Source organism: Heliangelus exortis, chromosome 30 (assembly GCF_036169615.1).
Source record: "Heliangelus exortis chromosome 30, bHelExo1.hap1, whole genome shotgun sequence".
NCBI classification, from domain to species: Eukaryota; Metazoa; Chordata; class Aves; order Apodiformes; family Trochilidae; genus Heliangelus; species Heliangelus exortis.
This window is the reverse complement of record NC_092451.1, coordinates 222,721-250,472: the sequence shown is the minus strand read 5'-3', so window position 1 is coordinate 250,472 and position 27,752 is coordinate 222,721. Positions and strand designations below refer to the sequence as shown.

The 27,752-nt window shown below is 57.5% G+C and overlaps 1 protein-coding gene across 1 annotated transcript; it reads right to left on the bottom strand.

Moving 5' to 3' along the window:
• NUDCD3 (NudC domain containing 3) lies at nt 1–27,623 on the bottom strand. Its single transcript, XM_071728932.1, has 6 exons — nt 27,385–27,623; nt 25,004–25,278; nt 12,126–12,258; nt 8,097–8,240; nt 2,380–2,568; nt 1–1,032 (listed from the first exon to the last, which is right to left on the bottom strand). The coding sequence occupies exons 1-6, from the start codon at nt 27,571–27,573 to the stop codon at nt 922–924; spliced, it is 1,041 nt and encodes a 346-aa protein (XP_071585033.1). The 5' UTR covers nt 27,574–27,623; the 3' UTR covers nt 1–921.
• Nucleotides 27,624–27,752: the final 129 nt, after the last annotated feature.

Below are 27,752 nucleotides of genomic sequence, written 5' to 3'. Positions count from 1 at the left end.
TGCTGGAGAAACATGTTTATTGCAAACCAAGGTGCAGGGGAGATGGGGGGGGACACAGGGTGATGGCTGGGGACTCCCAGCCCACCTGCCCCAGGTGGGGGCCACTACAAGCCCCGGGATGGCTCAAGGAGGGGCCAGGTCCCCCCTCCTGGACCCCCAAAGTGCCAGAGAAACCCAGAAGCTTCTGCCCACTGGTCTGGGGGGGCTGGTGGACAGCCTCGGACCCCCCTCTTCCCCACCACGGTGCTGTAGGTGTCCTCCCCTGCCCCAGGGGGAAGCAAAACCCCAGAGGTTGGCCTGGGGTCTCTGTCCACCACTGAGGGAGGGGAGGCACCCTTGGACCACCCCCCCAGAGATGGACCGGAGGGGGATGAACCCGGGAGACACCCCCCCCCCCCCCCCCACACGGTGCTGGAGGGGGCTGGGGCAGCACCCAGTGGAGACCCCAGCACAGGCCCTTGTCAGGGGAGCTGGTGGGGGGCAGCATGGGTGGTGCCCACCCCCCACTCACCCCCCAGAGCTGCAGGGAGCACAGCTCTGCTGGTGAGGGGCAAAGCTGCCCCGTGCTGGGGCAGGGGAGGAGTCTGCACCCCAAAAAAAGCCCTAAAAGAAGCATCGTCAGCCACCCAAAATGGTAATTCTGTCACCAAAGGAGCTCTGGCACCTCCTGGAAACCAAGGCAGCAAGGTGAGGAGAGGAGAAGGGTCCCAGCTGCTCAGGGTTGCCGTGGTGACGGGACAGAAAACTGGAAATCTGCATCCGCCGCCAGGTTTCCCCGGGCACCCACCACACTGCCCAGCCCAGTGTCGGGGGGTGAAGCAGGAGGTGCTGTTGGCATATTTGGGTGTCAGCGTTGGGAGGTGAGGGTCCCCAGGGGGGGTCTCCTCTCCTCTCTTCATTTCTCGGCTGTTTTTTCTCCCATCAAAACTGCACAGCACCAGGGGAGATGTTGAACATGGAGGGGTCGAACTTCTGGCCACGGAAAGGGGAGCCCTCGGTGTCCCAACCCTTCTTCAGCATCTCATGCACCTTCTGCAAAGAGGCCAAGGGCTCTGGTCAGACCCCTGGGCCTCCCCTCACAGCCTCACCCCTGCCCCTCGCCCTCCCCACCCACCCCAGCCCAGGGTTCAGGATCATCCCACAGCTGCCCAGGCATCCCGGGGGCTGGAGGCCTCAGCACCCCTCCCTGCAGCACCCATCCCCAAGGGCACAAGCACCTCCTACTCCCAGAGGGAGCCAGAGGGGGCAAAGAGGCAGCTCCGTGGTGGGGCTGCATGTTTGGGGCTGACTTTTGACAAGGGCAGGTAGCAACAGGAGGATGGGGGGAATGGTTTTAAACTGGAAGAGGGGAGATTTAGGCTGGGTGACAGCCCAGCAACCACCAGTGACATCTGTCTGGTAGACAATGGAGCCAGGCTGAGTTGGGGGTGTTGAGGCTGGAGAATAGAAGGCTGCAATGGGGAGACCTTAGAGCACCTTCCAGTGCCTGAAGGGGCTCCAGGAAAGCTGGGGAGGGATTTGGGACAAGGGCCTGGAGGGATGGGATGAGGGGGAAGGGTTTCAACATGCAAGAGGGGAGATTGAGATTGGAGATGAGGGAGAAATTGTTTGGGGTGAGGGTGCTGAGCCCCAGGGTGCCCCCAGAAGCTGTGGCTGCCCCATCCCTGGCAGTGTTGAAGGGTGGATGGGGCTTGGAGCACCCTGGGCTGGGAAAAGTGTCCCTGACCATGGCAGAGGTGGCACTGGGGGAGCTTTAATGTTCCTCCAACCCAAACCAGTCTTCTATGAACCTGGAACTGTGTAGGTCCATCCTGGAGCAGGGGTTCTGGGCTCATTGGGCTTTGCTGCAGTGCCAGGAAGGGGAATGATGGGATCACGTGGGCAGAAGATTGGTATTAGCAGAATGTCAGACCCACAAAACATTCCCTTGTTGTTGTTGTGTTCGTAAGTATTGTTCCATGCCTCGAAGGATGGCTACCAAGAAGATGGAGATTCCCTTTTCACAAGGAGTCACATGAAGAAGAGGAGGGGTGATTGGTGCAAGTTACTCCTGGGGAGATCCTGACTGGACACCAGAAGAAAATTTTTCACTCTGAGAAAAGCTGGATGCTGGGATAATGTCTCCAGGGAAGTGGTGGATTCCCCAACACTGGACACTTTTAAGACCCAGCTCAACAAGGTGCTGGACCCTCTCCTCTAATCTATATTCCTACCTAGAGAGGTTGGCCAGATGATTCTTGTGGTCCCTCCCAACTTGTCGTTCTGTGATGCACGGAGGGGTGAGGGGACACTGCGTAAGGAGGAGCCAGAGCTTCCCCCCTTTACTGGAGATAGGACTCAGAGAGTGTGTGCTGGTGGCACTTGGTGGCCCAGACCTACCAGCTCGTGGCTCTGGGGCTTGCCCTGCAGCTTCTGGTGGTAGTCGAAGGTGAGGCGGTCCAGCACTGCGTGCTCCTCCTCGTCCACAGTGGCCATGGAGCGCTCCTTGTTGATCTTGTCAATGTCAATCTGCTCCTCACCCTCCAGGATGGCATTCCACCAGTACTCATCCCCTTTGTTCAGGTTGATCTGGGGACAAGGTGCAAGGTCAGAGCACAGCAGGGAGAGGAGCCCCAGTCCTGCCCTTGGCACGTGGGATTCCCTGCCTGCCCCACACCTTGGTGGCAGCAATGCCAAGAGCTCTCCTGTGCCCAACCGATGGGCAGAGGTCCCACTCATTGCCAGTGGAACCCCAGGTCCTCCCCAGGGTTGGCAGAGGGGGTAATGCTCATCCTTCCCACAAGAGCTCTGCTCAACTCCACCTCAGCCCTTTGCACCCCCAGCTTCAGCATCCAGGCTGGGCAGCAGAGCTCCAGAAATCCTCAGCCAATGCTGTGCTTGGGGGGGGGGGGTCCCTGCTTGGAGCCCAACGTGGGACATCCCACACCAGGGACATCCCACACCAGGGACATCCCACACCAGGGACATCTCACACTAGGAACATCCCACACCAGGGACATCCCACACCAGGGACATCCCACACCAGGGACATCTCACACTAGGAACATCCCACACCAGGGACATCCCACACCAGGGACATCCCACACCAGGGACATCCCACACCAGGGACATCTCACACTAGGAACATCCCACACCAGGAACCCTGACTTGCTTTGTGTTTTCCCGGGAAGGGTGGGCTTCTTTCTCCTGTATTATTTTAGCAATAATCCTAGCAGCAGGGAAGATTTATGGTGTTTGTCGGCCTCTCTGCAAAATCATAAATAAAGACAGACAATACAATTTACTGAAACCTCCCTGGAAGCTTAGCAGCTCTGGAGGGGAAAACATGGGCAGCCATTAAAGCTACGGAGCTGGGAGTTTCTCTCCAGTGCAAAGAAAAGGAACCAATTAATACGGGAGGGGGTGGCTAGGGCTTAATACTTCTGGGAGAGCAGAGATGGTAAAATATTACAGCTTGGGAAGGCGTTAGGTTTTCCCGCTAGACAAGCATGCTTGTTCTCCTTTTAATTGCACAGTTCCACTTTCCAGAGGAGGAAGAGTTGCTGAGCGCTCATTCACGGGCTTCCCAACCCCGGGTGGGAGAGGAGCAGTGAGATCCCCCGTGAGCACCGTGTCCTTGGCCAGCAAGAGGAGCTCCTGCTGCTGGGGGGAGTGCCCTGCAGGCTGGCTGCTGCTCCACTGGGTTTGGAACCAAAGGAACATCCCCCATGGTGCTGCCATTGAGGTGTGTGACCTTCCTTGGTGACAGTGTGTCACGACACTGCCGTTCCCACCAGAATCAGGCTGGCAGCAGAGGGACACACATGCCAGATGGAATTGGGGCTTCTCAGGCAACACCCCACCTCCATCCCAGAGCACCAGGGGAAAGAAATCTCATTCCCTTCTCTACCAAATCCCCTTCCTCCCCTGAAGATCCACCACTGCCCCCAGGAGACCCAGGTGGAAAGCAGGGAACCCTCCTGGTCTGCAGACCAGCCCCAGGGAAAGGCGGTGCCAGCCCTGGGATCCTTCCCTCCTGCCTGCCCCGTGCGTGGCCCTTGCTTTATTTAGCTCATACGGTTTCCCACCCTGCTGGGAAGACAGAATTATTCATTTCCTTGCCAGCTTTTCAGCAGCATGCATCGCTACAGCCCTGAGTGCTTTGCAAACAATAATTAATTAACCTCTGCAGCCTGCACGGGGGAATGTGCTCATCCCCTTTCATTCCAGGGAGAATGGAAGACAGAAGCGGGACTTGCTCCGAGGTGGGAGCCCCCCTTTCCAATGACAGTCTCCAAAATGCTGGGCCAAAGCTCTCTGTCACTTTGAGTTTGGGCTTTTGGAGTTTGGGATAGGTGATGGAGCTGCTTGCCAGGGGCAGGTCTGGGTTCCAGAATAGGGAGCACAGGCTCAGGCTGGTTCTTGGACACTTCTTGGGTGATGGTCACCAGTTCATCCTGGAGCTCGGTTGGGCTTGGGAGAATGGGGCCTCGCTGGGTGCTTGGGTGTGAGGAGGTGGAGGTGAGGGAGAGCTGAAGGAGCTTGGTCACTGCTTGGTCTCAGCCTGGGCAGGGTGATGCCAGCCCCCACCCTGGCAAGGAGAGAAGCTTTGGGGTTTGCCCAACAGCACCCTGTGAGGCTGCAGACTCCCCTGGGAACCCGGGGAGCTCTAGGAGGGAGCAGGATATTACTCACAAGGACAAATCCTGGTTAAGTTTCTCCCTTTGAGACAAAGCAAAAGCATTGCCTGCACTTGAAACTGCCAAAACATATTTCCCCACTGACAGCTCAGGCCAACCCTCCAAGTCCTGGAAATGCAAGTGGTCATTTGCCAGAGGAGGAAACGGGTCCCAGGTTCTCACTCAGATTTCAGTTCTGCTTTTTAGGATGCTGTGTCCCAAAGGGCCTCCTGGGCTGTAGGAAGATTCTTCACCCACATCCAAAAGGGGTAAAAACTGAGTCTTTTGGGGTGCAGAGAAACAGGGAGATGAGAGAGAGGGTTGGAGGGAAGACATCCTTGCTGCTGTCATGTCAGATCTCCAAAGGGTCACAGCCCTTTGCTGCTGGTGCTGAGCTCTGCCACAGCATGAGGTTTCTCCCCGGATCCTAAATACCTTGTCAGAGCTGGAGAGATGCTGCCAAGGGATAAAGTAGGCCTTGGGAAAACAACACCTCACCACCTGCCTTCCTTCTGGAACAGCAGCCAGCACCCTGAAAGTCAGTGGCAGATGTTTGGGAGTGCAGAGGAGGCAGCAGGCAATGATTCCAGCAGCATGTGGAGGGCACAGTGCAGGGACAGCACCATGGATTGCTATTCACTTGGCCTCATGGCTCACAAGATGACAAGCCCAAGACTGTAATAGCTGTTCAAGGCAGGACTTGGTGACAAAAGCCTAAGTGTGGATAACAAATGCTGGAGAGAAGGAAAAAAATAGAGGGAATGGGGAAAAAAAATCCTCAACAAGAAAAATAATCCCAAAATGTGTTGTGCACAACACACAGTGGAGATTTCTAAAAACAGCTCATGCAAAGTTATTTTAATCTCATTTTTGACAAGCAAGAGGGTGTGACAGAGAGGGGAGAGCACAGGGATGACACCCAGGAGCAGAGCTTCAGCACAGGCAAGGAGCACGATCCTGGTACATGATCCTGAGCAGAAGGAAGTGTGGACAGAGCCCTGGCCATGTGTGGGGACCATGGACAAGAGTGCTCAGTTTGAACTGGTGTGGTGTGACCCAGAAGTGCCAAAAGATGGGACTGGGTCTGGGAGGGAGGAGGACACAGAGCAGGAGGGAAAGGCTGAGAGGTCCCAGGGGAGCGCTGGGGCTGCTGGAGGGCGAGCAGGAGTGTGGTGAAGGGGACAAATGGATCAGAACCCCAGATGGGAGGAGGAAAGCAGTGCCTGGAGGGCTTCTAAGGTAAATTAACCTTCTTACATTAAGCTCCAGGGAGAGAAGGCAGACAGTTAATGGAAGCCTGTAACCAACTGTCCCAGAAGGCACGAGTAGTTGGCAAGGAAAGCCCAGGGTGAAAGGCAACTGTAACAGACGCCCGGAGAGCACAAGGATCTTGATGATCCTTGATGGCCTGCAAGAGCACATGGCATCCAAGGGCCTCTCTGCAAAGAACCAGGACTCTCCCAGATGGACAAGACCAAGTGGCAGAGGATCAAGCTTTGTCCACAGAGCTTGCCTCAACTCACAGACCATAAGAACATGAGCACACACACAGCATTTCCTCCAGACAGAGCCATCGGTTGCCCAAAACTGCGACCAAGGTGGTCAGCATCTCCTTGGACAACTCTGGTGCCATCACCAGGTGAGTTTGAAGAGTTTGGTTTTGGTTTGGGGGAGGGAAGCTAGGTGACATCTGGTGGCATGTTGGGTTGAAGACCCATGAGAAGCTGGGCAACGTGTGGATGCACAAACCTGGGTACAGAAAGGGCTCGTGTGCCCCATCAGCATTCAACCCAACCCACCAGCACATGGCTGCATCCCTTCTGATGAATGAATTGGGAGGACTCACCAGCCACCTCTGGCTACTCCACACATGGAAAAAGGAGATGCTCTGGGGTGAGAATCCCTGCCCAGTTCCCACTCTGCTCCAGTTACCTTACAATTCTTCAAGCAAAACTTCATCCCACCATCAACATGTTGGCTGCCAGCTGGAGCTCATCATACCCCTGTGCTCGTGTTGACTCAAAGCAGGACCCAGCCCCAGGGCTGCAGGTAACAGAACGGCTCCTGTGCTGGGCCCTGGGTCCCACTCCACCCACACCGTCCCACAAACATTCCCACCCTTTGCTGATCCTGAGAACACCCAACAGGGACTCCCATCCCTGCCATAGAGTAGCCAACCATTGGGCCACCTCCTCCTGAATGGGTTCACTCTTTCCTGGGATTGTTTCTCATCCCAGACCACCTAATTTTCAAGAAGCTTAAGGACATTTTAAAGATGCATCTTAACGATGCCATTGCCTCCCTTTTTAAATCCTTCCAACAACCTAACAGAGTCAGGAGAAGCTCCTCTCTCCTGCAGGAACCTCCCCCTTTTGGCAGCAGTCTGTCAGCCTGGGATATATCAGCACAGAGCTGTGATGGTCAGAGGGTGCCTGGGCAGCCTCCCCACACAATTCCCTGCTGAGGTGGCTTGGTTTTGGGGGCCTGACTGCTGCCCCCCATGACATGGGGTGGAAGGCTTGGAGCCAGCACCCTCCCTGCCCAGGGACCCCTGCTGAGCCAGAAGCTGGAATCCCCTCCTGGGGCTCATGGCAGCCTGGTGAACTCCTGAAACACACCTGGGAAAGCCTCTGGGTAGAAAAGGAAAGGGCAAAGATGGCCACAGTAAAACCCCACTCCCAGCACAATCCTGGCCCCAAAATCCACACAGGAGTTTGGGAACTCTTTGACACTTGGTTACAGCTTGAACTGTGGACACAGCCCAGCAGGGCAGAGCTTCCATGCTCAGCCTGGCCATCTGGAGCACAACCAAAACGAGTGCCCAGGCTGGGACCCCCCTGGCAATATGATGTTGGGCAGCAGCAGCCCCCAAATCACCTTGAGAGGGAAGAATTTGGGCACAGGGGCGTCAGGCACCCAGCAAGTTACGGTGTCTGCTGAGGGCAAACGGAGAAGTATCCCCAGTGACTGCTGCAAACTCAACAAGAAAGCTGAGGCAAGAGAGAAATGAACAGCAGGGAACAGGCCCTGCTGGGATGCTGGGGCAGGAGCAGGGCCAGGAGAGGCAGAGGACAAAACTGTTAAGGACAGCATGACAGCATGGTGGTGCAGTGTCTCTGCACCAGCAGACCCTGAGTGCCAGGATGGGGGGAAAGGAACCACCTCTAGGTCATGGACACACTCCCATCACCCGCAGCTGGAGCTTGGAGATGCCCCTTGCCTGTCCCCAGGGATGTACTGCTCTGCCAGCACCTTGCCACACTGCAGCTGCTCACCCAGAGTGGCAGCTCAGGAGCTGGAGGGAGGGCAGGGACACAGACGATGGCAAAGCGAGATGGATGCTCAGTGGGGAGAGTCAGACACATCCAGATCTGTCTCCAGCTTCCAGCTGCTCCAGTTTTCAAGGTCAAGCCCAGCAGAGATGCTTCTGGCCCTTACCAAAATGCACTTCCCTGGCTCGAGGCTCCAGAGGGAACTCTCCGTGTTGATCTTGTGGGTGAGTTTCCCTTCCATGAGGATGCGCTGGCTGCTTCCCTCCAGCACTGCCACGCGAATCCTGCTGCTGCTGATATCCACAGACACCTGGAAACCCAGAGAGAGAGAGAGAAAACAATCAAGGAAGTTCCTGCTCTCTCTCTTGCTGTGCTCCTTGGGGTGTGGTGTCAACTGCACTCACTGGGGATGAGAGAGAAGAGCTCTCAGACTGGGATGGAGCAGGAAGGTGAGAATCTCACTGCAGCTTCAGAGCAAATCACAACAGCTTGGAGGAGAAAGGAAACCTCTACAGAGAATGAAAGGCAGCAGGGCCCAGCAGACGGAGCCCTAGAAGGATCTGAGGCAGCTGATTCCATCACTGCAACTGCCCCATGCCTCAGTTTCCCCACAGAGGAACCCAGCAATGTTTCAGGCCTCCTCCATGCAGGTCAGAAGCCCCCTTGCTGTGACAGAGCTGTTGAGAGCAGAGTGGGTGCCTGGCTGGCACTGTGCTGAGCTGGGCACAGCCATGTGTCCTTCTGAGCACTTCCACACTGAGTGGGAGTAATCTGAGAGTTCCCACACGGGGCAGAGCTGCAGCAGCACTGCACTGAGCAGGGGGGGGCCCTGGATCTGTGTTCACTGCTAGAGCCAGTGCTGGGCTGGGCTCAGCCCTCCCCTCAGGTGGGAGGGAGAGATGCTGAGCACAGCTCCCTGCTCCCCACCACAGGGATGAGGGGAGGAGGGAAGGAGGCAGCTCCATCCCCAGTAGTGGGCTCAGCCCCTGCTCCACAGCAGCAGCCATATGGGGAACCCTGCTCTCACCTGCCATGGAGGTGACATGGCTGTCCCCAGGGAGATAAAGGCAGGCTGCAGCCTTGCAGCATGGCACGTGGTACCCTTGGTGTCTGGAGAAACCATCTGCTCCCTCCTTCCCCCCTCTGCCTGAGCTGCTGCCAGCAGAGCCCCAGCTGGGGGGCTCGGGGAGGACCTGGCTGAGAAGGGGGAGGTTTGTGGTCCCAGCACTGCCCCATCCCTGGCCTGAAAGGAGGAGACTGCAGTGAGCTGTGCCTGCATTCTCTCCCAGAGTTCCCCCAGATCATCCTCCTGCTCTGCAGATCTCATTTGAAATGTTATTCCATTATCCATTACCTAGGAGATCTCCAGCAGCTCACTAGCTCCACGCAGGCAGGAGCTGGGCAAAGCTGCTCCAGCAGGGAGGGTACTGCAGCTGTGGCTGATCCATGGCACCCAGGGAAAGTCCCCAAACCTCTGACAGCCCTGGAGCTGCCAGATGCCAATGGGAGCAGGACCATGGTGACAGGGGAGCAGGGAAGGGATGCCAGCTCCAGTTCTGCCAGAGGGGAGAGGAGACTGGCTTTCCCCAGGCAGCTCCTGCTGGATGGGAAACATCTCCGAGGAGGCTGTGCCATGGACCAGGGAGGCCTCAGCACAGGGATAAGGTGTGGTGTGGGAATGAGGCTCTGCTCACCACCAACTGCCCTGCTTCCCAGGCACTCAGCATGGCACAGGAAGGGGCAAGGGGAAAAAAATAAGGTGACTGCCAAGTTGCCTTCTTGAGGGGCTGCTTTGGGGTGTGGAGGGCCAGGGGGACTGGAGATAGGGAAGACAGAGATGCAGCATGGTGGCTGTGGGAAGCACAGGAACAAGAGCAATCAAATATGAGGGGGTTTATTCTGAGGTGGTTGCACAGGACAGCTGGTGGGGCTGAGGGACACAGTTGGTGGCCCTGGGACCAGCAGGGTGTCAGGAAAGAGAGCAAAGGAACCCCAATAGAAGAAGAGATCGCAGAGAAAGATCCGCCCTGGGCTGCACAACCAGCAAGTGTGAGACACCATGGCAGCACCTGCCTCTGCCTGCAGCCCCTCTGGTCCCACCAGGAGTGGGGACAGGGGACAGGAGCACAGCACACACCACCGGAGAGCCCCATGGCGGTGCCTGCTGAAGGCAGGGGTGGGCAGCAGCCCCTTCTTGGGTTTCTTGGTGCAAAAACCACCTGTGCTCAGCATCTCAGGGACTGTGGCTGGGCTCTCTGAGGGGCTGCTCTTTCTCTGCTGTCCTTGCCATCAGCACCATCCTGCAGAGCTGGCAAACCTGGGTTGTGCCAGAACCCCTGTGCTCCCCAGCCCATGGCTCAGGTCCAGCTCTCCACTGCAGGAATTCTGTGCACACTGAGACAGCCACACCCACCCACGTGAATCAAAGAAGCAAACCCACGGAGGGACCTGGCTCCTCTCCTCCCAGCCAGAAGAGAGAGAGGATTGGTGTCATTATCTCAATTAAAGTGCTTGGGTCCATGGGCCCCTGTAAGTGGATCAGAGAGGTGGAGACCACAGAGGAAGATGTTCCCACTCACCCCATTACCCCTTTCCTACTCCATAGACACTTTTTTTGAGGTCCATACAAGGAAACCTGAAGCTCACCTGAGCAAAAATGTTTCACATCAACAGCCTGAACCCAAAAAAGTGTTGTAAGAGAGATTTTGAGCAGTATTAGAGCTGGGCATGCTCTGAGCCCAATGACCAAAAAGGGGACATTTTTAATCTCACCTTGGCAGGCAGAAGCCAAAAAAACCTGGTAATTTTTGAAAAAGATGAAGCTTTGTGGTGAATGTAGAACACTTCTCTTTTACAGGAATCCATCAACAACGTGTCCCCAAGTCTATCAGGCTTTAAAATGGCTCCAAACTGTCCTGCTTTAGTGCTTGTCCTGGGAAGGCAGTGCAGGCAGAAACTGGGTGCAGGGCAGGCAGAGCTGTGCCACAGGCAACTGTGCGGGCAGGAGCTGCCCTGATAACCACCCCCAACATGCGGGGGCTGTACAGCAGCAACAGTACAGCCTTGAGACTGGAAAGGCCCTGTCCTGCCTCCTCTGAGCACCTGCAAGGTCCTTGTACCCATGGGTGGCAAAGGATGGGGTGCACAAAGCCTGATGCTCCTATTTTTTTTGGCAAGGACATAGTTTGTGGCCTGGCACAGAGGGCACCTCCCTGGGCAGGGAGAGGCATCGTGACCACAACACAATGCAGAGGGATGGAACATCTATCTGGATGTCCCTGAATCCTTCCAAGGAACAGCCTGGACTTGTTGGAGAGACCCACTGGGGGAAGTGAATTTCCTGGTCCCCTGCTGTGCCCATGGCAGCTGTTGGCTCCCTCACCCCTCAAGTCCAGGTTGCTGCTGCCAATTACACACTTTTGGCATGATCAGGAGTTGTGTAGGCTGGAGCTGGTGAACAAACCCAGGCAAGCTCATTTCAGCCACCGTGGAAGCAGGAGAGAAGGAGAGGAGGGGGAGCACTGACTTCCCAAATGGAAAAATACAGGATCAATGTAGGGAGGGCAGCACTGGGGAAAGACAGGAGAGTTCAACCTTCTGGGTCCAACTAAGACCAGTCCTGGGCACACTCATCTTGAGTCCCTCAGGAAGGGAAAACAAAGGAGAAGATCCTGCCTGAGCCAGGGGGGGAGCTGAGACCACTACCTGCCCATGCAGGCAGCCCATACCAGCCACCCAGGGTGCACCCCAGCCCACCTCCCTTCCATCCAGAGAATGTTGAGTCATCTGGGGGCTGTGCCTGCTCCAGTTCCTGTGTCAGAGGGGCCATTCCTTTATTTCCCACTTGCAAACAAAAGGCAGGACAAACCCCAAGCCAGAGGGAAGCACAAGGGAAGCAGTGCCCATGCCCAGCCAGGCTCAGAAACCCAACTGCAAGTTTGCAGTCAGTGGAAGTAGAGAGAAAAATGGCAGAAGTGCCAAGAGGTTCCAGGGAACCCCACAGGACACTGCAGGCACAACACAAACGTGGCCAAGCTGTGACTTGTGTCCCCACACACCCAGCACCAGAGAAAGGGCCACAACCATGTCCTGGCTCCTTGAATGTGAAGGACAGGAGCCCTCCTGCTCCCTGGGAAAGCTGAGCAAGCCAAGGGACAGGGCAACACTGGAAGGCTCATGTTCAACCCCACTTCACCTGTTTGCCTTTCAGGATGTGCTGGGGCACAGGCACTTTGATCTCCAGGTCACTGTAGTCTTGGGACCAGGCATAATTCTCTCGCACGGCTCCGTTGTAGCTGTCGGGGTTGGTCTGGAACTGCTCCTGTTTCCTTGGGGGGGAAGAGAAGGGATAAGTGTTGGTGAGATCTAAGGCAGAGGAAACCTTTGAGCAGGGTGCAAGGAGCAGCTCCACCATCCTGCCAACAGCCTGAATGCCTCAGGACAGTGCCTGGTCTCTTCCTCACTGCTCAGGGAAGGTGCAGTGGGCAGTCCCAGGAGGCTGAAGGACCCGGGCCACCTGCAGGTGACTTGCACACCCTTCTCCCTCTGCCCCAGCTGAGGGTAGGATGCTGACAGGACAGCTACTGAGACACCTGATCATTTGGCTGCTCAGAAGGTGCAGAGCTGGTCCCCAGCACCTTCCTGGTAACTGTGCCAGCACAGAGCTCCTCCTCCCCTCCCTGCTGTGTCCACCGTGCCTGGGACACTGGGGCAGGAGACTGTCACACACCAGAGGGTGTCTGCTGCCTTCTGTCTGCTGCAGAGGTGATGGGCCATGGGTTCACCATGAAAGCAGAGCTGGTTGTTGTCCTCCCCTTGATTTTGGCATGTCTGAGAAACCCAGCTGTGGAAATCTCGGGACAAGGATGAGTAGGTGGCTGAGAGGGTAGGATGGGATTTATCAGATCGATAAATAACAACCCGTGCAGTGTCTCGTGCCAAGGAAGGAGACCTCCATCACACTCCTGGCCCTTCAAACCGGTGGCAGGCTGAGGATCCCCCCCATCAAGACCTCTCAGAGGGTTTACAAATAAAATAAAACCTCTAAAGATAGCTGTGGGGCTAACAAGAGGCAGTTATTTAAAAATGTTTGATACACACCTGGTCCTCACTCAGGTCAAATAAACATGGGGCTGCAGCAAGTTACATAAGAGGGGGCTGGTGACAAGTGCCCTTGGGGGTCATGTCCCCCTGCACCCTGCTGCCTCTATGGCACCCCCACACTGAGGGGCCCTCCCAGCAGCAGGCAAGGGCAGATCCCACAGCCCAAGCCCTGAGGGATTATGTAAAATCCATCAATTTTAATGAAATTAGATCCTAAGCTGGTCGGAGGGAGCTGTCAAAGGGGCTCTGTGCACACTCCCCCCCATTTTTAACCTTTTTCTGGATGGTTTGGGAGGGTTTTACCCTGGGGGGTTCTGGCCCCAGTCCCTGGGCCAGGAGCCAGGAGCAGCTCCCAGCCTCAGGTTGGTGATTTCAGAGAGCACCTCATGCATCACTTCGGGCACCTCGGCCTCGCCTGTCGGTCGCCCATTGGGTGCCCATTGCCATGGCAACGGGGTTGGCATCGGTCACCCATTGGGTGCCCATTGCCATGGCAACAGGGTTGGCATGGCAGCACCAATCTGGCGCTGGCACACGTTGGCTCCAGCTGTCGGTTTCCCAACCACCCCCAGACTGGGGGAGTTGAACAGGCAAGAGGATGAGAAGGGGGACAGTATGGGGCCATGGGGGTCTACAGGGTCATGGGGGTCTGCAGGGCCATGGGGGACTATGGGACCATGGGGGACTGTGGGGCCATAGGGGTCTGTAGGGCCATGGGAGACTGTGGGGCCATAGGGGACTGTGGGGCCATGGGGGTCTGTGGGGCCATAGGGGACTGCGGGGCCATGGGGGTCTGTGGGAAGCAAAGGGGCTGCAATGAGGCAGCACTGCACCGGGAAGACATCCCCAAGCATTGTCTCGTGTGTCTCCAGGTCCTCACCATTCCCAAGGCACAGTTGTCCCTGCAGGAACCCCAGCTGGAGCAGGGACACTTCTCTCCTGGGTGACATCACCCGGGGCAGCTCTGTCCCTTCACAGGACGTGTCCCCATGGTGGGGTTTGCACTGGCACAGTGCAGCTCTGTGAGGCTCCTGTCCTGGTTCCTTCAGGACACACAATCCATCACAGCACAGCCTGACTGGGGCTTGGAACCTGCTGGCTTTTTTTTCTCCTAAGAGAGTGTTTCCTTCTCATGGCTGTTTACTTCCAGGCTGTTCCCCTCCCAGCCTTCCCCAGACCAGCTCGAAGGGCAAGGAGGGAGTTCCTGCTGGGCCTGGGGCAGACACAGAGCACCAGAGATGGGGAAAGACCCAGCAGCATAAAGGCAGCAAACACCTCATGGCCACAGCACAGATAAAAAGGACCTAAACAGGATCCTGGGGCAGTCGTTTGCTGCCACAAAGCCACCAAGTCTGTCCTTGACGTGTCTCCTCTCCCTTGGGAATCAAGTGCTGGGTCTGAGCAGACCCCAGTCAGGTCCTGGATGTTTCAGCCCTCCCAAGAGCTCACTGAGCAGCGTGTCACTGACCTGCGAGGGCATCAGTGGCTTCACAGCAGCCCTGGGAGCAGTCAGTGTTCAGTGGGTGACGTCCACAGAGAAGCTGAGACAGGACTTGTTCTGAAGTTCTGAACTTCTCTTTGAGTGAAGAAGCAGCAGCTGCCTACCCCCATCCCTGACCACTCCCCACCCTGGGACAGCTCTGTCCTCACTCCCTCCATGCCCTGACTGAGGCAGTGCTGGGGGATGGGGGGGATGTCTCACAGCCACCCCTGTGCTGTGCATGGGCTGCTGGGGATGGCTCTGCCCCCCTGCCTTATCCTCACAGCCCTGGGCTTGCCAGGAGACCTGTCCCAGCCAAACCATCCCATGCTCAGCATGGAGAAAAATCAGGAGATGTTTCTCCTTGTCCCTAAACCCAAACTGCCAGCCCTGAGCCTTCCAACAGAACACTGCCACCCAGCTCTGTTCCTGACATTCAGATTCCTGGGATATGGAATTAATGGGGTGACTTTGTACCACAGAACAGGATCAGGCAGGAGACTCACAAGGTCCTCAGTAAACTCCCTTCCTAGTTGAACCACCTGCTCTTGAGGAAATGAGGATTTGGGGTAGCAAATGCAGGCCTCAGCCTTGTTAGGCACCTCTGACAAGCAGCTGACAGCTCCACCATCTTCTGGAGCAATTCTGCCTTTCCTGGAGGTTTTCCAACCAGATTCTCCCTTGCTCCAACTGTGCTTAGCACATGCCACCCTTCATGCTGGCGGCACTCAGGAAATTGGACCCAGCTCCTTGGCTGGGAGGCAGTTTCCCTTTCTGGCCCCAGGAGACAGCCCCAGCTCTGGATGAGCTGTGCCACCATCCAGGTGGCTCCCTGGCCAAAACTGCCCCTCATGTTGTTTCCACAGCACCACTGTTCAGCAGGAAAGGCAATTCCCTGCCTCAGTACCATTGCTGGGAGACAAATCTGTCCCCAGACCCACGAGGTGAAGCTTGAGGTTGGCTGCAGCGTGGTGTGGGTGATTCCTCCCGGCAGCCCGGTGACAGCAGAGTGGCTCTGGTGCTGTGGTCACTTTGCCAGGACCCCCAAGCGCCCGCTGGGCAGGGGGAGGCGGTGGCAAGGTTGAGGAGAGGGAGAGTGAAAAAGCATCAGACTTAAAGCCCAGGGTTTGGCTCTGCGTGCACTTGGCTGCCGGGTGGTGGGGATGGTGTGGGTGGGTCTGTGTGTTCTGTCTTGTTTTATTTTTGCTCGCAATGTGTCATTTTGGGGGAGGTGAAACCTTTAACAATGCACCATGGAGAAGCAGACGATCTGTTTTCCACTCCTTGGAGCTGTCTTAGGCACCAGAGCCGTTTCCCTTGCCTGAGGTCAGACCCCTGATGGACCTGAGGAGAGGCAGCAGTGTCACCAGGAGGTGCCACTTGAGCAAGGCAGAGCTGGCACCAGCATGCTGGCTGGATGCCCAGGGTCGGGCTGCACACCAGGCCCCATATACAGATTTCAATCCGTTTCCTATTCCAGGATTTTCAGCTCTGAGGGTTGGTGAAGCAGGAAGAGCAAGATGAAGGAAGAGAAAGGCTGACAGAGCAATCCTCTCCTCTGTGGACACGGGGCTCTGTCCTCAGCGTGCAACAGCTACAGCACCAGCTCTGCACAAGCACAAATGAAGAGCAGGAACCAAGCACTGAAGGATTTGGTTTAACGTTTTATACCAGGAGAAGTAGGGCAGCTCACTGAGTTCCTACTCACTCAGAATTTTTGGTGAAAGAACATGAAAGTTGATGAAATTGATAGAGCAGCAGGGGAGCAGCCATCCATCAGCCCAATGCTGCAGGCTAAAGGGAGAAGCAGGGGTAGGCAGGTGCCATAGGAAGGAGTTAACACCAGCCTAATCCAAGTGGACTTGTTTTTCTCCATTAAAAAAAAAAAATCGCAGGGATTTTCAGAACCCCTTAAGGAAACTGATCCTCTTAGCCTGGAGCACCTTGGCTTTACGAAGCAGGATCCCTGCCCTCTTGGGACACAGGTGACAGAAGGGGAGGACATGCAGGTTTGCTCTGCAACCACTGCTGAGCTCCAAGTGGGGTCTGCACCCTGCAAGCCCCCCCGCCGAGGGCCACCCCCCAGATACCTTCCAACCACTTGGCATTCACAGAGAGCTTCCTCGGGGCCCAGCCCCACTGTTTGCTCTTAGTCAAGGTGAATTATTTAGGCAGCATTAAGGAAAATGTGTCAAGCCAGTTAAGTGATGCAGATGTGGAGGCGGTTGGAGAAGAGAAACAACCTCAACAGCCAAAGCTGGGACTGGCTGAGGCCAAGGAGGATGATGGGGGGAGGAAGCCAGGCTGGTGCTGTGTGTACACCCAAACGGAGACCCAGACCTGCTCCCATCTGCAGGGGGAATTTGAACCAGTCCTGCCCCACCTACACTCTGCTACGAGAACACTCCCCTCGGGCCCCACAGGCACACCCCAACTACAGAAGCAAAGCTCTCCTGCCTCAGAGCAGGGAGAGAACAGGGGCAGAACGGTGCACAGAGCCACCCTGCCAGCAAACAGCAGAGAGAACCCCCAGCTCCCTACTTTAACCACTGTTAGAGGCCCCGTGTGATGCATGAAACCTTCTCCAAGCTCGAGAGGTTGCCAAGAATGGAAAGATCTCATTAATTAATAATGAAGTTCCAAGCAAGCAGGAAAAGGGAAAATCAGGCACAAGGCATCCGCATGCCTAACCCAAATAATCAGGGAGGGAGCGGGGCCTTCCGGGGAGACGCGCTGCACGCGGTTGTTCCAGTCAGGGGTTTGGATCGGGGCTGTTGCTCCAGGACAGAAGCCCAGAGCCAGTGCCCTCCCTCAGCAGAATTAATCCCGTGTCCCCGGTGCTGTGATGACTCAAGGAGGCACCAGCACATTCAGGAAGAGAGACTGCTGCTGACATGCAAGTGTCTGGGGCAGGCGGAGGGGGGGGGCTGTAGCCAGGGGGCTTTTCCCCTCCGAGCCATTGGCAATGTGGGCCCTGGGGTGGGCTGGAGGCCAGGAGGGAAGGGGGAAGAAGGGCCTGAACACCCCATGACTCCAGCAAGGCAGCAGAATTCAGCTCTTCCCACAGCTCACAGCTGGTGCTGCTTGGCTCATACAGTCCTGCTGGGCTTCCCAGCAAGGCCAGGGACAATGTTGAGCAGCAGAGGAATGTTTGCAGCCTGTCCCCCCAAAACCACTGCAATCTGCTCAGCTCTGCTGCTGCTGGGGGCACAGGGCTGCACCAGCACCATGGCAGCAGTGCCCATCCTGCCCTGGCAATGGCGCGGGAGCCCCCAGATCCTGCTCCCATCAGAACCTTTTGCATGACCACAAATCCCCTCACCTTCCTCGTGGAACACCCTGGACCAGCCCTCCAGGGTAGCAATAATGGTCAGAGAAGAAGGGTGAAGGCTGGGCAAGCTGGGCAGGCACCAGGAGGGTGGCAGGACCCTCTCCACATGGTCCTGACAGCTCCACATGCACTGGAATGCAGATTTCCAGAGCTCTGGGCTCCCAGCTCCTGTTCACCAGCATGAACAGGGGAAATCTTCAAAGCCACCTCGAGGCACAGGAAGGTCTGTGCACCCTGTACAGCTCCTGCCAAGCCCCAGCTTGAGCTGGACTAGAGCCAGAGAGAAAAAACCAGAGCTTCTGACATGGACTGAGGTCAAACGCATCCTCTGCTCCTTGGGGTCCCAAGGCAGGTGCTGGAGCAGCTGAGCAACAGGCAGTGAAGCCAAAAGTTTAACCTCTTTGTAAAGCTGCATTTCCAGAGCTGCAGGGATCATGTGTGAGGACACCATCAGTCTGTGTTCCACATGCAAGGAGCCACGCAGGGGCCCCCCTCCTCCTCCAGATTTAACATCTTTTAGCAACAAAACACCAGGCCTGCTGCACTTTATCTCTGCTGGGTTTGCCCAAGAAGTGCCATGGCAGGAGGAATGGTTCCTGCAGGGTGAGGTCTTGGAGGCACCCAGTGCTGGGTGAAGTCACCTTGTGCAAGGAGGTCCCCAGCAGAGCAGCTGCACTGAACCCTTCCCTCTCCTGCTCAGTTCACACCCACCATCAGCTCCAGGTTTCTCCCAGCCCAGGCGTGTCTGTGTTGCTAAGGAAGAGCATCCCAAATGGAGCTCTGGAAGGTCTCATTCTCCTGCACAGCAAACAGCAGTTCATCAGCAGTCCCCCAGCTGCCCAACACCCTGGCCTGAAGGCTGCAATGGTCCTGTGCTCAAAAACCAGACTGAAAACCAGAAACCTTCCCCTGCACCCCCAAAGCCAGCTTGTGTAGCTCCAGCTCCAGTGGTGCCCACCACCAGCTTCACAGGAAGGTCTCCTTGCCTTCAAGAAGCCTCAGAGCTCTATCTCATCGCCAGGATGGGACCAACAACTGAGCATTAAGAGCATCCAGACACCTTCCCCCTGATTCACACTGGACCACGAAGCCCATGTGATGCTGCAGGGGCTGAGTCTCTCCTGCACGAGGTGCCCAGTGTGCCCCCAGAGGAGGCACAGCCATCGCTGCCCAATCCAGAGCCCAAGCATGAATCCACCTGATCCACAGCAGCTGGAGCACCACCAGTCCCTCCACACAGGATCAGGATGCTCTGCCCTCACCCAGGTGACAGCTTGGCTCTTCCCCAAGCTCACACTCTTCCGGGGAGCTCGCAGATCTTCCCTTCCAGTTTCTGAGTTATTTAGGGAGCCGTTTGACAGAGCCAACTTCCTGACATTCGGGGAGTTGAAATGCCACTGCCAGCTCACAGGAGAGCTTCAGAGCATCCTCACCAGAGGACTAGATTTCACTGCTGCTGGAATATTTAGGTCAAGGACAGCAGGACAGGCCACTGTTGAGAAAAGTCCCCTGGATCCTTACTGTTTGCACGGAGCCCATGCAACCTTGGGCTTCAGAGGTCTACCTCCAAAAGACCTACGTGTAGCTACACTGGGCTGGATAGAAACAGAGCTCCTCTGGAAAAGAGGGATAAGGCCAAGGCAATCCAAGGGGAATTAAGCAGTGGGAGCACAGGACAAGGTGGCCTCAGAGACCCCTGCACCAACACCACGACCTGGCCCAACAGGGCTTGCCAGACCCTGGCCCTCCTGGTAGTTTTCCACATTCTATGTTTCCTTTGGTGAACGAAGAGATATTAAAGCAAGCAAACAGATATTGCTTTTTTAAATAAGAATCAGGCACACGCTGTCCCTCGGCCTCCAGCCCTGGGATTTTCTGCTTGTTAAGAGAAAAATTTATAGGTTTTAATTTAGTTATTTTTGGTCCCAGGACCTAATTTTGGAGCTCAGTACCTTGGTAGGGCAACCAAAGCCCTAAGCGATTCAGTGCACGACAGGGGAACTGGCACTCGGCTGCTGATCTCAGCAGCCCAACTGGAGGAGCCTCATTCCCCATGAAAACACTGGAAAACTGAGCCCTGACCAATTCCTCACCAGCTGTGAAAGGTTCATTAAAGTCAAGGGCTGCACCAGCCAGAGGGCTGGGAGGATCTCATGCTCAGCTCAAGCACTGCAGCCCATGGAAAAGATGGTTCCAGAGCAGTTGGGTTCCCAGGGAGATGGGAGGATTATGTGCTAAAATAACTCTCCCAGTGGGAAGCCACGGCCTCTCCCTGCCTCAGGAAGAAAGACTCAGCTTGGAAGGGATGACTGAACTTCAGAAGTTTCCCTGCTTCCCCCAGGGTAACCTGGGCAAATCCCTCCTAGAAACCCAACAGGAGAGTGCTACAGGTCCTGGCCTTGTTGTTCACCATGAACTGGGGACACCTTGCCTGTCCTCTCCTGGGTGCCTCAGAGGAGGGAGCTCTGGCCAACACAGGCCTTTGGAGTGCTGAGGTTTTCTTCAAGCTCATCTTCCTGGCCCACACAGGCTGCAGCTCCCACCTGGAATGCTGGTAATCAGCACTGGGAGGGGATGAAAAGGGTCTGAGTGATGCTCCTTGGCTAGAGCAGACCATGCAGCTGGAAGTTTCTTGGCCTTATGGATGGTGAGACAGCCCCAGAGCAAATAAATGGGGTAGGAGGTGGAGAATCCAGTGGTGGATGGATCTGCTGCAGGGTGGTGAACCTTCTGCAGGATGGTGCTGCCCAGATCCCAGGCGCATGGCAGTTGGAGCTCAGAGACAAAAGAAAAAACCCATCAATCCATCAAGAGACACAAAGGACCAAGTGCTCGCTCTGGCTCACAAAGCCGCTGATGGTGGAGGAGAAACAGAGTGGAAGTGTCACTGCCTGCTCGTTCTGTTCTTCTCCTCTTCCTCAGGCATCTGCCACTGCTGGAGACAGGATCCAGGGCCAGATGGAGCTCAGCTGCCCCAGGTCAGGCTGTTCTCCAGAGCTGTGCTTGGGTCCTGCTCCTGACAGGCCTTGGTGGCCCCGGGGGGAATTCCCCACATGATGCCCCAGGTGCCTTGTGGCCCCTCTGCACAGCTCCTGCGTGTGAAAGGAATCAGAACCAGGACAGACTCTCCCTTAAATATGGATCAGGATCAGCGGCGTCTTTCTGGGTCAGGCTGGGAGAACAGCACAGAGCCTGTGCTCCGGTGGTGAGCTCACCAGGAAAGCCCACAGGGACATCAGGGCAAGAAACCAGTTTAACTGGCTGCTGGTCCAGATGGTCCCAGACAAAGCCTGCTGAACAGGAGCGTTCATGAGATATCTGTTCTCCTGGAAAAGGCTGGAGAGAAGCTAACGTGTGATAATGCAGTCCACAAAGGCAGCACTGTGCATCACCACCTCCTCTCATCCTGCTCCTCCACTGAGGGTGCCCAGCAGTGCAATCCCCCTCCCGGCACCCCAGGAAGAAGGCAGCCATGACAGAAACCAAGCATTCCAGCACCTTGCAACAACAGCAGCAACAAAACTCCATCTGGGCTTCTGGCAAAGCTGAGCCGTTGCTAAGTCGAATTAGATCCACACAGGAGCCTCATGGAAATTTCCCACAGCGCTGCTGCAGCATCTCAGGACGTGGCCCACAAAGGGTTAACCCCAGCCTGCAGGAGGAGCTGCCTGAGCCCAAAGGAACACATTTCAGTTCCATTTTGCTCAGCAAGCTGGGACCTGGTGTTTGTAGGGCACTGCCAGGGCTGCAGAGCCTGTCCAGATCCCTCTGCAGAACCTTCCTCCCCTTGTCCCAAGATGGTCTCTAACAGAGTAACCCACACAGCTCAGCCCTTACCACCCTTGGCAGAGTATCTGTGAGAGATGCAAGGCTGGATGGAGAAACCGATGAAGGTGACACCTCCACCATCATGTGCAGAATTCCTGACCCCACCTCCTGCCCCCACGCAGAGGACCCCTGAGATGGGGTCACAGGACAGGGGAGGAGAGTGTACCCCTCAGTTCATGCTCAGAAGGAAGGAGCAGAGCCAGCCAGGAACTGGAGTCAGAAAGCAGAAGCTGAGCAGGCAGGGCCGGGCTGCACAGTGCCACTCGTGGGCTGCTCGGCTCTATTTTAAATGCTGTGTGGCAAATATATGCAGGATGAAATCCAAACTGTGGGAAGGGGAGGGTGCTGGGTGGCAGAGGTGTTCAAAATTAGGAGCTGAGCTCAGGCAAGGGTGGCTTCAAGGAGCAGATGGGGGAAGGGCCAGGACCTGTGTGAGACGTGCAGCACAACATCAGCTTTGGCCAAATGCTCCTGGGCTGAGCAGCCCCACGGGGGGGACGTGAGGGGGGATGAGTGAGATTTTCTCCCCTCTGCCCTTCTGGTGAGGTGGGGAGAGCACACGAGACATGGTGACCAGGGAAGGGCAATGAGGACCCCCAGGGCAGCTGGGAGGTGGGCTGAGGAGCTGCCTCCTTTGGTGACACAAAGCAGAGCTCAGGTCCCCCCAGTGCAGCTCCTGCTCACCCCCAAAAGTACCCTCCCTACAGGCATTTGTGGGGCAGTGCTCCCAGTGGAACTGCAGCACTGCAGGAAAGGTGAGGGACTGCTGGAGGTCTGGCTGAGCCCACAGCAGAGTGAAGCTCCCTCCGCAACCCCAAAGTGGCCTTGATTCTGCTCTCCCCTTCCTGATCAGTCCCAAAACACTGCTGCCATCTTGGCAAGGTCCTCAGGAAGAGCACCCCAGCACCAGGGCACTGGGAGGCCCTGATGGGAACTGGCAGATCTGGGCTGGGACCTGCCCTACATTCCCAGAGCAGTCAGGTTGACAGAATGAGTGAGTTTTAATATAGATTTTGGTGGCAGTGGTTTTCTTCACTGGCGGTGGAAAGGGGGAGGGGGACTGGGGGGGGGGCAGATGGAAAATATTTTCACTTAAGATCTTTTCTGTATTCTTGCTGCCTGAGCTGCACATTATTCATGCATCCCTCATAACCAGGCTGGTGGCTCTGGGTTTTGCTCAGGAGGGGCTGTGCAGAATTAAGCAGCCAGTTAAATTATTAATAGTCTGTCGGGGGGTGCCCAGGACACCCACTCCTGATTGCTGCCTCCTTTTGGGGGGGCTCCAGTGCCCCCCACAGGCACAGGAACCAACTACAGCCCTCCGACAAACCTGTTGGCTGCTCTGCCCTACTTAGAGCCTGCAGACACCCCCTTCTCCTGGCCTGAGAGTCACCAAGCTGTGAAGCTCAGGCTGATGCATCCCCCTGCATATCCCTCACACCCAAACCAGGTGGGTTTTATCCCATTTGTGAGTCCGGAGCAGTGGGAGCAGGCACAGGCAGGAAGAGGAAAGGGAGGGTGTGGGGGCAGGGAGGCTCCAGGGGCCCTTGCATTCACTGAGGGCCCCTTCATCCCACAGCTGCCCTGACAGGAGCACTGCCACACTGCACCCACACAGGGGCTCTGCACCCCCCCCACAGGGGCTCTGCAGCTGCAAAACAGCCCCCAAAGTGTGTGGAGTCTGTCAGGGGCTGCTCACTGGTGGGGCTCTCAGCTGTCCCTGGCAGACAGGTCCTGCCTCCATACCAGCCCTCAGCTTCCTTCCTAATCCCTCGGTGTCTCCTTTTCCCAGACTCCACATCTGTTTTCAGGTACCTCAACACCCCCACAGCAGCTCTGCCCCCACAGCCAAAGGCTCAAATCCAGATTCCTCCTGGCAAACACTGTGGTGCTGTGAGGGGCAGAGGTGCTCAGCCAGCCCCAGCTCTGCCCACTCCCAGCCCCTCTTCCTCTCCTCTCCAGATGGGATGCAGCCAGGCTGCCCACAAGGGTCAGTGCTGTAGCTGCAGAGCTCTCCCAACTCTGACAGGGCTTCCCTTGACCACTTAATTTTGTGCTGGGAGAGATGTCAGACTGACAGCCCTGGGGACAATCTTTCTTTTGCAGGAGAGCTCTGCACAGGTGGCAGAATGTGGCTTTTCAGGTGATTTAATTTTTGGCTTCTGGCTTGTTTCTATCCTGTGGGATGTGTGTCAGACCAGTGGAGTTAAGCACTGAGTCCTTCTCTCCCTTCCCACTGGATTGAGTTCTTTGGCAGGCATTTTTGCTGGGATGCAGCTGGTACCTTTCCCCTTACCCCAGTAGCTGCCACCAAGATTTTGGTCCTCAGACCATCCCCTTCCACACACGCCAAGGGCTGACAGCCCCCAGAGACTGCTCTCTGAATCCCCTCTGCCCCTCTGGGACAGCAGCCACCCCACTCCTTCCAGACCTTGGGGCTCTCCCTGCACATCCCATGTACTGTCCCAAGCTGTCCCCTATGCCAAGCACCAGTGGGGATGAATGACAGCCCCATGTACTAGGAGGAAAGCAGTGGTGAGTGGGTGGGAGGCCCTGGCAGGGTCTCCAGAGACACCAGGAAGGACAGAGGAGATGGCAAGTGTGCCCACAGCATCACTTCCTGAGGCAGTGCAGACACAGGAGCCTGAGAGGGGGTGAGGGCTTTGCCTCAGCTCAGGGTCAAGGTGAGCAAACCCTGCTCAGGGAAGTGGTTTGTAAGGGCCATGCCCACCTGTTGGAGCTCCCCTCCCACTGCATGGGGCAGCTGAAGAGCCACAGAAACCCCAGGAGGCCTCTGAAACAAGGACAGTTTTGTAAAAGCCCAGGCTGCTCATGCTGGCTTGAAAGTGACTGAGCCTGGCCAAGGAGCACAGGGAAAACTCTTTGCAGCCCCTGACTGATCTTCAGAGTCAGCTCTGCTCTGAGCACAGTGAGCTCTGACCACTCCACACCTCTCTGAACCCAGTTTTGCTGCCGTGCACCAGGCCTGCCCATGCCCATGGGTGCTGTGGGTGTCAGTGTGAGCTCCTGCGAGGACATCTGTGAGAAAAGAGTCCTGGGGTGGGGCAGAGAAGCATCAGCCCAGCCCTGCAGGACACATGCAGGAATGTGTCACCTTCCTGCTGAGAGCAGAGCGGGAGCCACCAAACCACCCAGGGGAGGACAGACCCTCCCACGGGCACCCACAGGGGATCCCTCACAGCTCCCCAAAGGGGTGCAGAGGGGGCTCCCCCAGCAACACAGAGGGCCCTATGGCGGGACAGGGAACACCAGCTCATTGTTTTTGCCAACCCCCCCAGCCAGGAACACCAAAAAAGTAGGAGACCCTTACGTGGGCAGTGCTGCTGGGGCCGTGGCCCCCAGGGGCTCCGCCAGCCCCGGGCTGGGGGCTGCATCCTGCGTCCCCGTGGCTCCCCCGGCAGCTGCTGCTTGGATGGCCTCAGCTGTGGTCTCTACCTCAACCTCCTGGGCTGCAGGGCACAGCTCCACCCCCTCGGCACACACGATGGCCTCCTCCTCCTCCTCCTTCTTCCTCAGCTTCGCCTCCAGCTCCAGCTGCCTCTTCTCATCATCCTGCCGGGCCATCCGCTCGAAGACTCTGAATGCCTGAAAGATAAAAAGCAACCCAGGAGGTGACCCCCCTGTCACCCCCCCTGCCATCCCCCCTCTTGTGACCCCCACCACCACCACCCTGTCACCCCCCCTGCCATCCCCTCTCCTGTGACACCCCCCCCCCCCCGTCACTCCTCCTGCCAGGGGAGAGGGAGCAGAGAAGCACTGCAGAGTTGGACACTGAGCTGGGAGCCCCAACACTGCCTCAGTCCCCAGCAGCAGCCACATCAGACACCTCAGGAGAAGGTCTGAGCTCCTGGGAATGGCTCAGTAATCACTGAAATTCCTCCAGCACTGGGGAAAGGGATGAGCTCTGATTCCTGGCTGGGACAGGGGCTCCAGGGCAGGCACTGCCCCTCCACCCTCCCTTTGCCCCAGGTCCCAGCACTCCCTGAGGGGCTCTTTGCAAGCCCAAAGCTCAGACCAAACCCCCGAGGTGCCAAGGAGATGCCCCAGGACAGGAGAAAATGCAGGATGGGTTACATGGAGCTGGCTGAGCCTGAAGGGTCTGGGAGAGGAGGGAGCTCATGTGGGATTTTGAGACAGAGCTCACTGGTTCAAGCCACAGAAAAGACATTGCTTAAAGAACCATTGCTCCTGTCCACAGAGGGGTGGCAGCTGAGGAGGGGGCTGCCCAGGCCATCAGCAGGAAGTGGAATCCCACCTTGCAGTTTGCTTCCGGCACAGGCCAGAGGTTAAAAGTCCAATCCCCAAGTGGGGGGCACAGCCAGGGGGCCCAACCAGCAGCTTCTGCTACCCAACTGCCAGGCCTCTGCCATGAGAAACAGCCTGGAACTCTCTTGCTTCCCAGCTTCAGGGCAGAGCTGGACACCCCAGGATGCAGCAGGATGGGAGCTACTCTGCCATGGTGTCTGCTCCTTCCCTGTGGGATGAGGGCACACAGAGCATCCCTCTCACTCCTTCTGCCTTTCTCTGCCATGGCTCTCACCCCGTCCAGAGCCACCATGACCCTTCCTGGATCCTTCTTCCCTTGCCAAGCCCAAGCTCAAGCTAGACCTGCACGGATTGTGCAGGGCAACACCTCGGAACTGAGTTCTCCCCCTGGGCTGTTGCTGGCCTGGGATGATTGGGGTCAAACCCCTCCCAAGCTGTCCCCGTGCTCCAGATCCCTCTGGCTGCAGCAGGGCCCCCCTGGCCAACACCTCTGTGGAGAACAAATGCTGGGGCCACAGCACTGCACCTCCCTCCTCGTGCCCCAAGTGGTCCCTGAGGGGCACACAAGGCTGGGCACCCACCACGGCTGCCCCTCTGCCAAGTGCTCTGCACTCTGCCTTCTATAGCCAGGGGCCTCCTTGGGCTCCTGGACACAGGGGGTATCCTGGGGACACGAGGCTGGGGGTGACAGGGAGCCCCTGGTGCCACTGAGCACTGCAGGACAGTGGGCAGGGGCCTCTGGCAGCCAGCCCCTGCCAGGCCTGGGCAGGGCAACTGGCCCCTTCCCAGCAGATGAATCCCAAATCCACCTGTACCCCTGGTTTAATGAGCTCGTTCCCTCCCTGCTAATGAGCCTTAACGCCAGCCCGGCCGGAGCCCCGCAGCGCTGCCAACACCCGGGAAGGGCTTTGGCCATCTCGCCCCCCGCTGGAGGGAGCTCAGTGCCAGCAGCAGCTCCCACCCGGCTCTCGGGACTCCGGGCGGCTCTCCAGGCTCCCCGCTCCCGGTGCAGCACCCCAGCCGGGACCGGGCTTCAGCGGGGGATCGCATCGGGCTGGCTCCGTCGGGCACTCCCAGCCCTGGGGCTCCTCGGCCTCTTACAGGGGCAGCACCCACTCCCGACCTGGCCTTCCAGGGCACCTCTCCCGCCTCTCCCTCCCCAGGACAGGGTCGGTAATCCGGGCGCTGCCGGGCTGCCCGGGCCCGCTCTCCTCCGCGGCCGTCACGGAGCAGACACCCGCCCGGCCCCGGGCTCACCCCGCTCGGCTCGGGAGGGGACAGACGCGGCCCCCCCAGGGCAACCACCGCCTCCCGCCCGAGGGCCGGCGCGGCCGGGCCCCGCCACCTCCGCAGCCCGCCGGGGGACGGCGGCCCCGGGACAGCGCCGAGGGCGCAGCAGGCCCGGGCCCGGACCCCCGCCGGTACCTGCAGGGCCATGGTCTGCGCCGCGCCGGGAGGGAAGCCCAGGCGGTCCCCCGGCCGCAGGAGGAGGCGGTAGAAGTCGGTCTTGCGGTAGAGGAATCCGAAGAGGACGCGCAGGAACTCCTCCACGTTCCCGACGTGCTGCAGGATGCCCAGCAGCGCCTGATCGTACAGATCCGTCAGCGCCTCCATGGCGGCTCCGGCACCGCTTGCACGGCATCCGCCCCGACCCGTTTCCGGTCCGATCCGCGCTCCGATCCGGAACCCGTCCCGCGCGGTCACGTTCCGGGCCACGGGCGGACCCCGCAGATCCCCACGGGGGCACCCGTGGGACTCCCACCCCCCACTGGCAACCGGCGGGTCCTCACCCC

Coding starts and splice junctions, on each gene's coding strand:
- NUDCD3 (XM_071728932.1), bottom strand. CDS start 27,573: ATGGAGGCGCTGACGGATCTGTACGATCAGGCGCTGCTGGGCATCCTG. Junction 25,279..27,384: donor CGCAGACCATGGCCCTGCAG/GTACCGGCGGGG, acceptor TTTATCTTTCAG/GCATTCAGAGTCTTCGAGCG. Junction 12,259..25,003: donor GCCCCAGCAGCACTGCCCAC/GTAAGGGTCTCC, acceptor TTCCCCCCCAAG/GAAACAGGAGCAGTTCCAGA.